The sequence below is a fragment of the Chenopodium album genome, chromosome 9 (assembly GCF_948465745.1).
Source record: "Chenopodium album chromosome 9, dcCheAlbu1.1, whole genome shotgun sequence".
Lineage (NCBI taxonomy): Eukaryota > Viridiplantae > Streptophyta > Magnoliopsida > Caryophyllales > Amaranthaceae > Chenopodium > Chenopodium album.
The window spans coordinates 72342708-72356334 of record NC_137842.1 but is presented as its reverse complement, the minus strand read 5'-3'; the positions used below and the strand labels follow the sequence as shown (position 1 = coordinate 72356334).

The following is a 13627-nucleotide window of genomic DNA, read 5'->3' as shown; positions in this document are numbered from 1 at the left end:
TTTCTCCCATTCATAAATAAACTTTAACATATCTATAATGGATGTCCCCAAGAATGAGAATACACAAACAAAATTATGTGGTCCTCAAAAGAGAAAAACTTTGAGAAATTATCACGCAAGCCCTACAAATAACCCTTTTATTAGTCCAAGAACCAAATCTCTGAAATTAAGCTAGACAGCAGACAGCTTTAGCTAGCCTCCACATGCTATTTGATACCCTAAATAAGCTAAAAAAAAAGAGAACAAACACTGAACACTCAGCTAATTGCTGTCTTTGTGTTTCTCAACCTCATATTTTCTGTCATATGCAGTTAACTATAATTTGACAGTAAATACCTCCTCAATGAGACGTCTTCTTTTTCCTCCAGTTCGGCTAGATCTAGCAGGAGTGTATTGAGTAGATGCTACAGAAATAGAATTCACTACTAATCTGCAACAGCATAATGCAGCATCTTTCCTAGTGACTGCATCCTCATCTTCCAAGTAAGAGGTAACAGATTCCCTTGCAAACTCTAGAAGATCATGGCCCTGGTATATAAACAAGAAATCAAACATTAGCATATGACCAAAGAAAACTAGTCCATGCTTAATTAGGAGATGACAGGGTACAAACCTTGAAGTTAAAATGTGCAAGAGTCTGCAAAGCAAGTTGCACGAGAACAGGGCCAGAGACATCTGAAATCAGCAAAGGCGTATTTACCACATTTCCTCGGCCTATCGTCACAGCTGGCTTCACCTGAGCATGATGAGACCTCGAAAGAGCAATGGAAATGCATTCCAGCAATCGGCTTTGAATTGTTGTAAGCAATGAAGGAATACTGAGGCAATACAAAAACAGATAACTTATAACCAAGACACAAATTTGACAGGCATGCAAGGCAATCAAGTAATTCATTGATTATAGGTGGCTACAGGCTGGGCCAGGCTGCGCTCACTTGATGGACCGGCTCATAGCTCGATTAATCTGTGCCATAGGCCAGTTTTAGCCCCAGCTGAACTAAAACCAAATCAGATTCAGGGCAGGCCAGTAAAGTTAGCCAGTTTTATTTAATTAAACAAATGAGAGCCAGTCACATCAATCAGGCAGGGCCTGACCAATCCAGTCAGGTAAAATTAACACTCCTCTTCCCATTACCCAACCGCTTTCACAGTAATTTTGGATCAGATAGAGTTCAGGGCCAAACCCAAATGGAAGCAGGTTAGCTGGGCCTCTTCCAGACTGTTAGTCACCTCTACCTTAAGCAATGAAAATCTTAAAACAAACCTAATGGCGATTTGCTCAAGTGCTTCTACAAGCTGGCATGACAGACCAGCAGAGAACATTGCATCTAAGAGGCCACGAATGTGAGGCTCCATATCTGGCCCCATTGCTTTTGCGATGCAGCCAACACAAGCCAAAGCCTCCAAAGAAGGTCTACCCCTACGAGGAGCAATCTAGGAGAAGAAAACCAATTCGAACTTAGTGGCAATGTCATGATGTAACAACAAATAAAAGTTGGAAAATAGATTTTGGAACACACAGCATCACGCAAATGAGACATTATTGTCGGCAAATAGTGAACAAGTTCCCCATCCAAGGCACCAGCCATCTCCCCAAGAGCAATGAAACCACTGGCCCGCTCAGCAGGTATCTTCAGAACAGCAAGAATATGATCCATGCATATCTGTCCGAGAAGAATGATTAATAATGATCAGGGAAGCTGCTACAAACAAGTACACAAATCTAAATATTACTAACTCAGTTTTTTTTAGTTGCTTGACTTTGACCGTTTTCTAGTTATTTATATGTAATGATATATATTTTCAAAATATCAACTTTTTTTAATTTCTGCTTATCGGTAATTAAAAATATAAAATGGTTGAATTTGTTTATTGGCAAATATGACTAAAGAAATGTGTCAACTAAAAAGAAGCGGAAGTATAACAATTCGAGTCACTTACCGTCAAATAATTAGTCACAAAACGATCACGTAGGAAATGAGCAATGCGAGGAAGCAATGAAGTTATGCTAAGACGAACAAGCCGATCACGATGCTCAAGATATCTTAGAACAATATCTGCAACTTCTCTATACCTAGACATCATAAATTCACCTGTATTCCTGTACAAAAGAAAACCAGAAAATCATGACCTGCAAGCTGCAATCACGAAGAAGAAATCTTACCAAGCTCATTAATAAGTGTCAAGCATGTCATAATGACATATACTTAAATATTTTACGAGCAAAATAGGACAGTCTTTATGCGCAAATTTTTTCAAGTAAAGTCAGATAAGTATTGCAAAATTATATTTATTAAAAGAAGAGAAGCAAAGACACAAATTATCAAGCCCACGGGCTATGAAGTTGTTTATTGCCAAAAAAAAAAAAAAAAAAAAAAAAACCCTTGAAAATAGGTGCAGCCATAAAAAAAGGCACTTGGCGTATGGCTCCAAGAACTATACAACATCCTCGAAAAATAGAGCTTGGATTCCTGAATCAAAGAAGCTGTCAAATACAGTTAGCAATGTTTGCTTTGGCCATCTAACCAACCTCAATAGCTCCCCAACAGCAAGTAAGGAACCATGAATGCTATGAACTGGAGCGTTTTTTCCTAGACCCTCTTGAGTAGCCTCAAACATACGGTAGTACCTACAATATGGCACAAATTATGTCAGACTCAAATAATAAACTCAAGGTGAAAAAATGATATAAAAAGACAGAATACATATATAATTATTATTGTGACATGTTTTACTACTTTTAATTTTTTATATAGAGAAAGCCACAAGAGAAAATGATGTAGATGTGATTTGATATACAATTACCCTCCAAAGAAATTAAATAACTAGGCTAGTTGGCATCCATCTTAATATAAATTGAACATGACAATTATTTAACTTTCAAACTTAATAACTACATTGCCCGACACCATCCAAATAAGTGTTTTAAACTTAAAGAGGCTATTGAGCATGAGCAATGCCCTAATTGTAATTTTTTATTTTTTTATTTTTTTTTTAATGTATAGAAAGCCACAAGGAAAAAGTTATGCAAATGAGATTTGATCCAATGTCCCCTATTAAGAGTTTACTGAACTAGGCTATGAAAAGCTTAACCAACTAGACTATGAAGACTTGTCAAAAAAAAAAACTAGACTATGAAGTTGTTTATCCAAAACCACCCCTTAAGAATTGGCACCCACCTTAATATTGGATATGACGGATTTTGATAACAGATAGTCAAACATTTTATACATTCAAACTCCATAATTACAGTACCCAAAACAATCCAAATTAGTGTTTTACACCTAAAAAAGGTTACTGAGAGAAAGAGCAATGCCCAGTAGAGTGTACTTTAAAAAATATATATATATATCAAAGCAATTATGTTGAACTCCTTCAAATACTGCATATTGTTTAGCAATGTAGCTCATTCATAAGTTTAAAAATCACAAAAACTCATGTTGCACACATTCAACAGCTAGAGTTGTGAAAAAACCCCCAACAGTCTAATATTAAAAAAAAAAAAAAAAAAAAAAAAAAAAAAAAAAAAACCCTAATAATAATAATATATATATATATATATATATATATATATATATATATATATATATATATATATATATATATATATATATATATATATATATATATATATATATATATATATAAGCACATCATCTATACTCTATATTAATATGAGTATTCTGGTATTATTTAAAATTCAAATATACTCTAAATTTGGGCCAGTATAAAGGATTTATACTGAAAATCTGGGAGGGCTGTAGCAAAATCCACCACGCCTTCATACTCGTGTTATATACTTTTCTCGGTCCACATATCTTCCTTTTTAGGATGTCCAAAAATAATCTTCATGTCATTTAAATAGAAATTTTCATACTCGAACCATGTGAAGTGAACCACTCCACTAATACTCTTTCTCTCACACTCTCAACCCCCCACCCCACCCTACTAATTCCTTTACACACGCACCAAAGCCTAACATGTATGATTCAATCCACTAAACTTGTGCACAATTAACATGTTTTCAATTCTTTATAGTAATTCTAAGGCCACTCCTCTTTTTCTTCCATATTTTTGTTTCTTCCACCCTCATTTACTAGAAAGCAAAGGAGTGTGAAGGGAAACACATCACACATAGCTAGGTCTATGCCTGATCAACTTTAGTTGACACCACACTCTTGTAACAAAGAAGCTCATCACTTCTTAAATAACGAATAATAAAACTAAAATCACTTTGCATTTGTCTGAGTCATTAGCATAAAACACAAGAATTGATGTAATCAATAAGTATTATGCATTTCCATTGATATTCAAAAGTGTCGGCAAACAAACACCCTAAAGATGACAAAGCACCATATTCTCTTTGTTTATAAATAGTTGCATCATTTAGACTTATTCACTGTTCACACACTCCACTATAAAACAAAACTTAAGCATGTGATATCTTGTTAGATATTCTGAAGACTCTCAACATATACTTTCAAAGTATCAACTTTATATAATTTTTACTTATTAATAATTAAGAATAAAAAAGTTGAACTTCTGCATTGGCTAGCGTACAGATAGAATGTTGCAATTGTTTCTAAATGGAGGAGGTAGTAATTATGACGTTATGTGATTTAAGAATATTAAAAATGAGCTCAACAGTCCACCAAATATTTTTTTTATCATACAGAGGCTCTACAACAAGAATAGCTGCAACTTCCAGTATGTATTGCAGTTCCTGAACCACAACCATATGTAAACTAACCATTGAACACGCCAACGTGTCTCACGTTTCTCAATGACACGAAGACAAGCACGTAATGCTTCCACAGCACGTTCTCGTACATCTAATGAAGGGTCTCTTAAGGCAACCCAAATGGCATCCACAAATTCTGGAACGTGGACATTGAACACAGTTGAAGCGTTTTCAGCCATTTCCTGGACAAATGGAACAAAAGTTGATAATGTAAATTTTAGAAAAGCACATTGAAAAACAAAAAAAAAAATCAGCTTCCTTAGGTTCATCAACAATATAAAACAACCACAATAAGGTCCCTAAAGAATCATGCAACTTCAGACATGATTCAAATTCAGCCATCAATGTAGATAAATGCTAATCAAACATACAAAAGTGTCATTATCTACAATATCAGGGATATTACAAACCAAGATAAGACTACTTTTTCCTGCAGTTGATCATTGAAACTAAATATGTATCTCTCAATGACTAGAGGGCTAATCAAGGGTAAATTATGAGGAGATAAATTTACAATGGTTTAGAATAAGCTAACTTTTACATAGGTTAATGTTTTCTTGCATTTGGAGGAGAAAGATTTTTGTAGATGATTACACAGAAAGACAGAATAATCAAATTTGGTTTACGCAGCCTACCCCACTTATGGGATTAAGGCTTTGATTAATTGATTGAATGTTTTCTTGCATTTGGTATGAAGGTGCTGAATGTAGCGCTCAAAGAAATGTTTGATTCAAACAACAGGGAATCTTTCCCAATTCTCTCTCCTTGTTTTGTAAGAAAACTAAGGAGCTAACTTGTATATATTAAATGCATTGATAATATAATATGATAAAATGGTGGTTGGTCATCAAATGTTAGTTCAATAAAAAAAAAATAATAATAAGATGTGTTGGGAAATAGTAGATTAGGGTTAAGGACTGAAATATACAACAACAAAAAAAAACGGAGCATTGTAAATTGTAGAAATTGGCAAACTAATAAGTAGTTCACATATATAACAAAACAATAAGAGTGTTAATATACAAGCAAAAATCTACTAAACAAACAAATAGACAAACAGAAACTCTGAGAAGAGCATCTATAGGCAAAACAATATAAACAAAATGACGGCATTATAGATTTTAGAGACATTTCCTACCATGCTACAAACTTTCAAACTAATTAGAGACAAAACATAAGTAAGAAACAGACAGTAGTAAGAAATAAATCAGCAAATTGTCTCACCAAAAATGCAAGAATCAAGAAGAATAAACTTACTTTCAAGATTAAAACTGCAGCAAGAAGACGGTACTCAACTCGCTCTCCACGTAGCCAATCCAACGCGTTTCTTATCTATAAAACAGCACCTATAAGCTCCTGGATTTCCAAGGCATCAAACAAACAATAAAGAATGGTCCATACCTGGTGTTCCACTTCATCAGCAGTCATGGCCCCACCAGCCCGAGCTAGGTGTCCAAGCACTCTACTAGCAAGGACTAATATTTCACGTTCACGCTTCAACTCAAAAACAGTTCGAATATAATTAGAAAATTTCGAAACCCTGGAAGCACTCTCTCCCAGCGGCAAATCTATTAGCTCATTAATAGCTCTTAAAGCTCCCAAATTTTCAGCAACATCACCACTTTCTAGTAAACTAGATATTCGATCATAGAGCTGATCCATGAAGCGCGAAAATGCTTCTCCATTGAGATCATGTGCTGCTTCTTCAATGTGTCTCCTCAAAGCAGACGACGCACCCTCCTACATAAAGCCATGATTTCCACGTTTCAAAATTCGATTACATTCCGGTTTTGTTTCCATAGACATCCCTAAGAAAGCTAATTATGCTAAATTTACTCGAATTATAGCATTGTCACACCAAAAAAAATCCAGAATCAACAATTTACACATAAATAATCTACTGCCAATCATTTCATTGAGCTCCTACTCCCAAATTTAACCTTAATCCACGAAATTTACAATTCAAGCAAACAACAAAAACCTACTTACAATCACCTAATTTCTCTCAACAACAAACTCACTTACAATCACTAATTTAATCTAAAAAATCGAGAAAAAATAAAGGAAGCTGAAATTGAAGACAAACCTTAGGAATTCCTTTGATGCAGAGATCAGAGAGAACGCGATTGACTGCGTCGAGGTTGCCATAACCACCAGCAGCAGGGTTGAAGCGCAAGGACGAAGGATTCGCCGCCATTGAAGGAGGATTTCCAAAGCCCTAGCTCAATTCATCGCCATTAAATTAATCTTCAAATATAATAATGATGATTAAAAAGGGGGTTTTAGGTTGAAGATGGTAGATAAAAAAAAAAAAAAAATAATAAATAAAATAAAAAAAAAAAGAGTGATGATATTGTGAAATTGATTTCGGTGACTCACTCTTCTCTTTCTCTCTCTTTCCAAAATGTTAGAGCTGGGCAAGTGTGTGAAGCGTCGAATCGACGACGATAAAGATGGGCTGGAACTGGAAGGATGTTGGTAGATTGGTAGCAGACTAGCACGTAATTTGGTATTCAACGTCTTGAACTCTTGGGTATTTGTTGGCCCACCCGTAGAAATAGAAAATGGGTCGGGCCGGCACGACAGTACGACATGAAAATGATCTCACCCGATATGGCATGAGAGAAACGCTGGTAGGCCTTGGGCTGTGCGTGGGCTTATTTTTAAAATTTGGCATGAATTTGACGTGAGTACGCTGTGTCAACCTATTATTTTTTTAACAACCTAACAAACACATATAAAAAGTATTACGAGCTACTAACACGACACGCAAGCTGGGCTATGCATGAGCTTTATTTGGGAAAGATCGGCATAAGCCTGACACAACACATGTCTATTTCATGCCTTGTTTTCTAGGCACGACACGTCTATTTCATGTCATGTTCTAGGTAAGGCTCACTAGAGCACGAGGCATGGTATTTATACGTTTGAATTTCATCTCGTAAAAATTGGAAAATTGGATGACCAAAATTAGATGAATACTCAATTGCCTCAACTGTGGCAATCTATCTTTACAACTCCAACTGTTATAATCTATAAACCTCGTAAAATTGAGTCAACCTAAATTATTTAATTACATCATGCTTTGTATATATTGAGAATTGAAGAATTTAATTTAGATTGGAATTGAGCTATCTCCACCTTCCCAAAACAGTGACTGAGGCCAAATTTGATTTTAACTTGATCGGGGATACAAACTAGTACAAATTAACTTCAACTTATCATTATTTATCCATTTAGAAACTAAATTAGATGTCAAAGTCGGTATCTTCAGAACAATCCTAGATTTGCTAACTAATCATAATCATATCATTGCATTTACAACCACATTGTATGGTGAACAAACCTCCACTAGAACATTATAACTATCGACAACACCCTTACAACATTCTTTTTGTATCTATGTATGTCTAATTAATTCTGAATATTACCCAAAAAACAAAAAAAATTGGGATATGGTTGGGAATGGATGAGGAAATACAAGACGATCAGATCGACTTGTTTTGCACATCAGGTGGCAATTTATGTAAATACTACACATGGGTAGGGGGATATGTGTAAATCTACGTGGATGGTTAACCAAACAAGCAGTTTATTATGCCCCTGTTTCATTTGCTCAAATGAAGCATACAATCAGAAATTCAGAATTAACAAAATTAATTGATGCTTTACGGACTATCTAAACCAAACATGCCATATTTTATTGATTACTGAAATGCAAATTGAAGGGTGGTAGTTTAAATGTTCAAATAACATTCATACAATTTCGCATTAATCAAATCAGGTCAACAAGATATCAACAAAATGATCTCATTTACATTTAATTTCACATTTAAACTTAATTTAATTGAAAAAATCGAATTGAAATACCTGGTGTGACTTGATCAAGTAATCGAATTGTAAAAATCGAATTGAACCTCAGATCTGAATAACGTTTGAAGTGAGATGATCCCCTATTTCATCTTCCAAACTAACTTCAATATCGACTGACGAAATAAGCTCTGAGATGTGAATGTAAGATCTGATCGGCTCATATCTGAATAACATTTGAAGTGAAATCCTCTTACAAAGGGGATGACAATGGAGGAAATAGCTAAATCAAAGAAACACGTATTTGGGATTAAAAGATAAAATTTGTCGTTTGCTTTGGTTCTAACGCCGTTTCTTGAGACTTTTATGGGCCCACATTAACGGCATTAATCCGTTAGTTAGCAAGAGAATTACAATTGAATATAAAAGCAATATCTGGTACAGCGTGGGCCCACAAGGACGACTAATTGACAAAATTTTGCCAATCAGCCTGATTGACTGGGTTTGGCTCGGAATGGATTTGGGAGAGGGATATAGTAAAAGTTAAAATCAAACCAATCTAGAGAAATAGAAGGCACGAGCAAAAATGTACTTGTACTTTTTTAGGGGCAAAATAGTCCGAGCATTGTCGATTTTTAAAGGTTAGATATATTCGGTTTTAGAAACACCAAACATGACCTTTAACTCATTAATCTTTGACTCTAAATATAACCCTAAAGGACTCAACATCACCTGACTTTCAATTTTTGTCCTTGTTGTAGTAGTATCAAATATCAACCACATCAATCTTTAGCTCATTGCTAACACAATTACAAAAATGCTACTACTAGTATTATCCTTTTGGTCAACATGTAAAGATTCTAAAACGGCTAACAAAACCCTACAATATCGTCACAAAATCAATTACTATTATACTCCATATTTTTCTACTTTCCATTTTCATATGTAACACCATCCAACGGCTCCAACCTTTTAAACCCAAAATCACATTCGAAATCTTTTCTTAACTTCAACGGTCGAAAAAAACCCACCCACTTAAATTCCAACACCACCTTCCTAAACTAGCCGTTACACTTTACTACTCGATCAACAGATTCAACACTCTTCAGTTCTTCTTCTCCCAATTTCTCCTCTGTAAACTGCAGAAATCTCAAAATTCCCTTCCAAAAAAGATCCAAACTTTGCCAAAAACAAAATTAATAATTGAAAATCTGAATAATAATCAAATCGAATTCAATATCAATGGTGACTAGTTCCTCAAATAGATCTCCATCCCCAATTTCAATGCGATCAAACCCTAACCCTAATCCCAATTCAAGAAATGATCAAGAACGAGAAGGGGTTGGTGTTAGGAAGAGTTTTAGTGGATACCCATTTGCTAAATCTTCCATTGCTACTCAACCCAGAAGTTTTACCCCCAATACCCCTGTTAATAGTCCTGCTGGTAACCCCTCTATCTCTCTCTCTGCTTTTAATTTATTAAAATTTGTTTTAGAATGAATAATGATTCCTCAATTAACTAATTTACTGTGTTATTTATATTTTAATGCGTTTTTATGATTGTAATTTTTTTTCTTGGGATACGAAGTAGTCAATTTATTTTATTTGTGTTCATCTAATTTGATGGAGCTTCTAAATGTGATGTTTTTGTGGTTAATTATTGAAATTGAGGTGAAGTATATAATTACTGAAATACTTTATCTTAATTCTTTTATTATGCAATTATAGTTCTTTCTCATTTTACACCCTTTGTTTAACATGATTTATTGCTCTATAATTTCGTCTTTTTTAATTACATTGCTGCATGAAGATGTTGTAAATGTCGTTTTGATTAGTTTCGAAGCGGATATTGTAGTTGTTGCTGTTATTTTCAATTATCATGATTATTTAGTATCCCCAATTGAATATTAATTTCTTTATCTATATACTTCGTTTTCTTTGTCATTTATCGTTTGATTTGCTGAGTGATGTTTTGAGTTCGTTTCCAACTTATACATAGTTTGTAAGTAGTAGTTCATGACATCATGTGGTAGAAAATGTGGGATTGTATTGATCATATTTTCAGTTTTGGTATTTTATAATAGTCTGTGTGTATATTTTTACTACAATTTTTTCGTTGATTTGGTGAATGATGTTGAGTACTTATCCAAATTATAGAGTATGCTAGAAGAAGTTCATTTGGTAGAGAATGTGGGGCTGGCATTGGAGATCATGAGCAAAAAGAGAATGAAAGAGATCCCAATTTGAAGCCAATTGCACGAGTTCGATCCCCTTCTGTTTTAAAGGGGACCAAGAACTTCATGTCACCAACAATCTCTGCAGCCTCGAAGATCAATCCATCGCCAAGGAAGAAAGTCTTAGGAGAGCGAAATGAAGCCATTCGCACTTCTGCTTCTCTGTCTGATGGGAAATTTCATTTCTTTTCGACGAATTCATTGGATTTTACTGGTGAAAATGAGTCAAAAACAGACATGGGCACTCCTCCTTTCTCAATGATTTCAGATTTTAACAAAGTGGGCAATGAGGTCTCCAACACAGAACTTGAGAACAAAGTTGCTTATTTAAGTCCTGGAGTAGGAAAGATTGAATCAGAATCTGATCTAGTGGTACTTAGCCCTGAAATACCCTTGAAGTCCACTACAAAATTTCCTGAGATTTTACCTCAAAGTGAAATGCCTAAAGTTGTTGCTAGTAATAATGTGGGTTTGGATGTCAAAAACAATATTTCTTCTTCACCATCTGTGATTGCTCCTCTTGATGCTAACCCATTTCATTCACCATATGATCCCAAAACCAATTTTCTTTCCCCTAGGCCTCAATTCCTTCACTACAAACCCAATCCTAGAATTGAAAGCTATATCAATCAAGGTGTAAAGTTGGAAGATGACTTTGGTTCGGATTCAGTTTCTGAGGCTGAGAATTGTGATGAAGTCCAGTCAGAAACTTCACAGGAAGTACAAGAAGAAACTTCTTCTTCAGCTGAGCCTTTATCTTCAGAATCAAGCTCCCCAAAAAGTGAGGAGCTTGTTGAGGAGCTTGATGAAATTGTTGAGTCCAAAATTGAGCCGAGGACTCGGTTTAGTGGGAAGTGGAAAACTGTCACTTTCCTATTTTTTATCCTGCTTGGCTCCATATCCTTTTCCATGTATTATCCAGGAGATGGAAATGCTATAAACCAGGGACAGATTATTTCTCAGATTTATAGCAGTTCTCGGGTAGCTGCTGATCTTGCCAAAGATAATTTCAATGTGCTGTTCCTAAATGCCAAGGTGTTGTCTGCTCAATCAGTGGGTTACTTGTCCCAAATGATTTCTAAGGAAAGAGAAATTAAGTTTAGTCCATTGCCATTTAATAACTTAACTGGTTGGCAAGAAGAGGAGGTTGAGAATGATTATTTGGTTAAAGGGTTTGAGTTTAGGCCTTGGTTGGGAAAGGAAGTTGGAGTATCAGCAATGAAAAAAGCGGCTGAAATTGTCATTTTTGAGGATGAAACAGAATTGATAAGGCTAGATAATTGCGAGGCGGATGTACTCGAACAAAGTTCTGGCCTTCCAATCATCGACCAAGTGATAATAGAGGAGTATGAGCCCGAAAACACAGAAGAAAGTTCTGTGCTCGAGGAACCTGTATTTGAGGATGATGCTATCGTCGAAATGTCTGAAGAAGCATCACTGTCTGACGATCCAGAAAAACTAGAAAAAACATCTGTGCTTGAGCACAAGGATTCTGCTGTCGAGATGACTGAAGGATTATCAGTGCTTGATGATCCTGAAAATCAGGAAGCAGAACATGATCTTGTAACTTCTGCTGTTCAAGATGAGTCCCAAAGTGATTTGAAGGTTGAGTATCAACCATCTTCATCCTCACCTGGTCCTGAAGTTCACTCTCAAGTTCCTACAGCAAATGTTCCATTCAGTGATGTTGAGTTATTGTCTGATGAAAGTGGGGAGGTTAAGGTTCAATCAGCTTCAAGAAGTTTGGTTGTTGAAGGTGCAGATTTAATTTCTCAGATTCTTGAGGCAAGTGAGAGAAGTTTGGCTCCAATTACAGCAGCAGTCAGCTTGGTTGTTTTGTCTCTATTGGCTGCCACAGCCTTTAAGCTTGTGAAGAAGTCAAAGAAAGAGACTCCAGCAGTTTCAACACCTTTAGCTGATGCTCATGTCGTTCAGAAGGAAAATTCATCTTTTGTTCCCAAAGCAAGGAAAATCGATCCTAAGGTCCGTGAGAACCCATCTTCCTGCAGCGGTCCAGTTGAGGTAGATATGATTGGTGAGTCCTGCCCCTCAGAGTTGAGCAGCTTTCAAAAGACCTCATCTTATTACAAGAAGACGGACCCAAGGGGCAGCGATGAAGCTCAAAGTGTGGAAAAGAGCTCTAGGAGGAATCACAAGAGAGAGTCTCTTGCTTCTTCTTCATCTGAATACACAATGGGTTCATCTTATGGTAGTTTCACCACTTATGGCATAGTACATTCCAAACAAGTAAGTTCTTAATTAAACTGATAAACATAATATGGCTTTGATATTGGTATATAATCAATTACTAACTAATGCCTCATTTTACTGAACTTTACAGCTAGATGATGAAGTGGTGACTCCAATCAGGCGCTCAAGCAGAATCAGAAGCAAGGTCACTTCTCCGTGACAAGTTGGGAGTTTGTTTGTTACTCTGAAGTGTTGCTTCTTATCTAGAATTTAGTTTCTGACTAGTTTTATAGCTCATTGTTTTTTCTGATTCTTAGAAGGTGCCACTATCTAGTTTCTGACTTGGATTGTAACTACTAGTTATTTAGCTGATGACAGTGGCATAGTGTAGGATAACTTGCCCGTTTCTATATTTGCCATGGCAAACCTGGTTTGCTGTAGCCCTCAAGCTGAGTTGAAGCTATATGATTGTATTTTTTTTTATCAAGCTTGTTTCTATATTATTTCATTTTTAAAAGTAATGCCTTCTCCTTTTAATGCTCATTCTCATAAACTAACTTAGCATCGATTAACTGTGCAAACAACATTGCTAATTCAAACAACATATAAATTCCATGGCGCAAGAAGCCTGGTTCCAAGCAAAATATCTGAA

The 13627-nt window shown here is 35.6% G+C and overlaps 2 protein-coding genes across 2 annotated transcripts in view; one reads left to right on the top strand and one right to left on the bottom strand.

The window, feature by feature from the left end:
- Positions 1-7199, bottom strand: part of LOC145559207 (serine/threonine-protein kinase TOR-like) — a 37424-nt gene extending 30225 nt beyond the window's left edge. Inside the window, exons 1-11 of the mRNA XM_081620644.1 lie at positions 7084-7199; positions 6828-7051; positions 6143-6481; positions 5999-6073; positions 4751-4923; positions 2531-2629; positions 1942-2101; positions 1521-1664; positions 1265-1434; positions 614-818; positions 337-528 (exon numbers count right to left, since the gene is read on the bottom strand). Coding sequence (XP_081476770.1) covers positions 337-528; positions 614-818; positions 1265-1434; positions 1521-1664; positions 1942-2101; positions 2531-2629; positions 4751-4923; positions 5999-6073; positions 6143-6481; positions 6828-6938 — 1668 coding nt within the window. The 5' untranslated portion in view covers positions 6939-7051; positions 7084-7199. The remainder of the gene's footprint in view (positions 1-336; positions 529-613; positions 819-1264; positions 1435-1520; positions 1665-1941; positions 2102-2530; positions 2630-4750; positions 4924-5998; positions 6074-6142; positions 6482-6827; positions 7052-7083) is intronic.
- A 2441-nt stretch (positions 7200-9640) lies between these two features.
- On the top strand, positions 9641-13451 carry LOC145560514 (uncharacterized). The gene is made up of 3 exons (XM_081621771.1): positions 9641-9995; positions 10709-13032; positions 13127-13451. Exons 1-3 carry the CDS (start codon positions 9794-9796, stop codon positions 13193-13195), a joined length of 2595 nt encoding a protein of 864 aa, XP_081477897.1. The 5' UTR covers positions 9641-9793; the 3' UTR covers positions 13196-13451.
- The last annotated feature ends 176 nt before the right edge of the window (positions 13452-13627 follow it).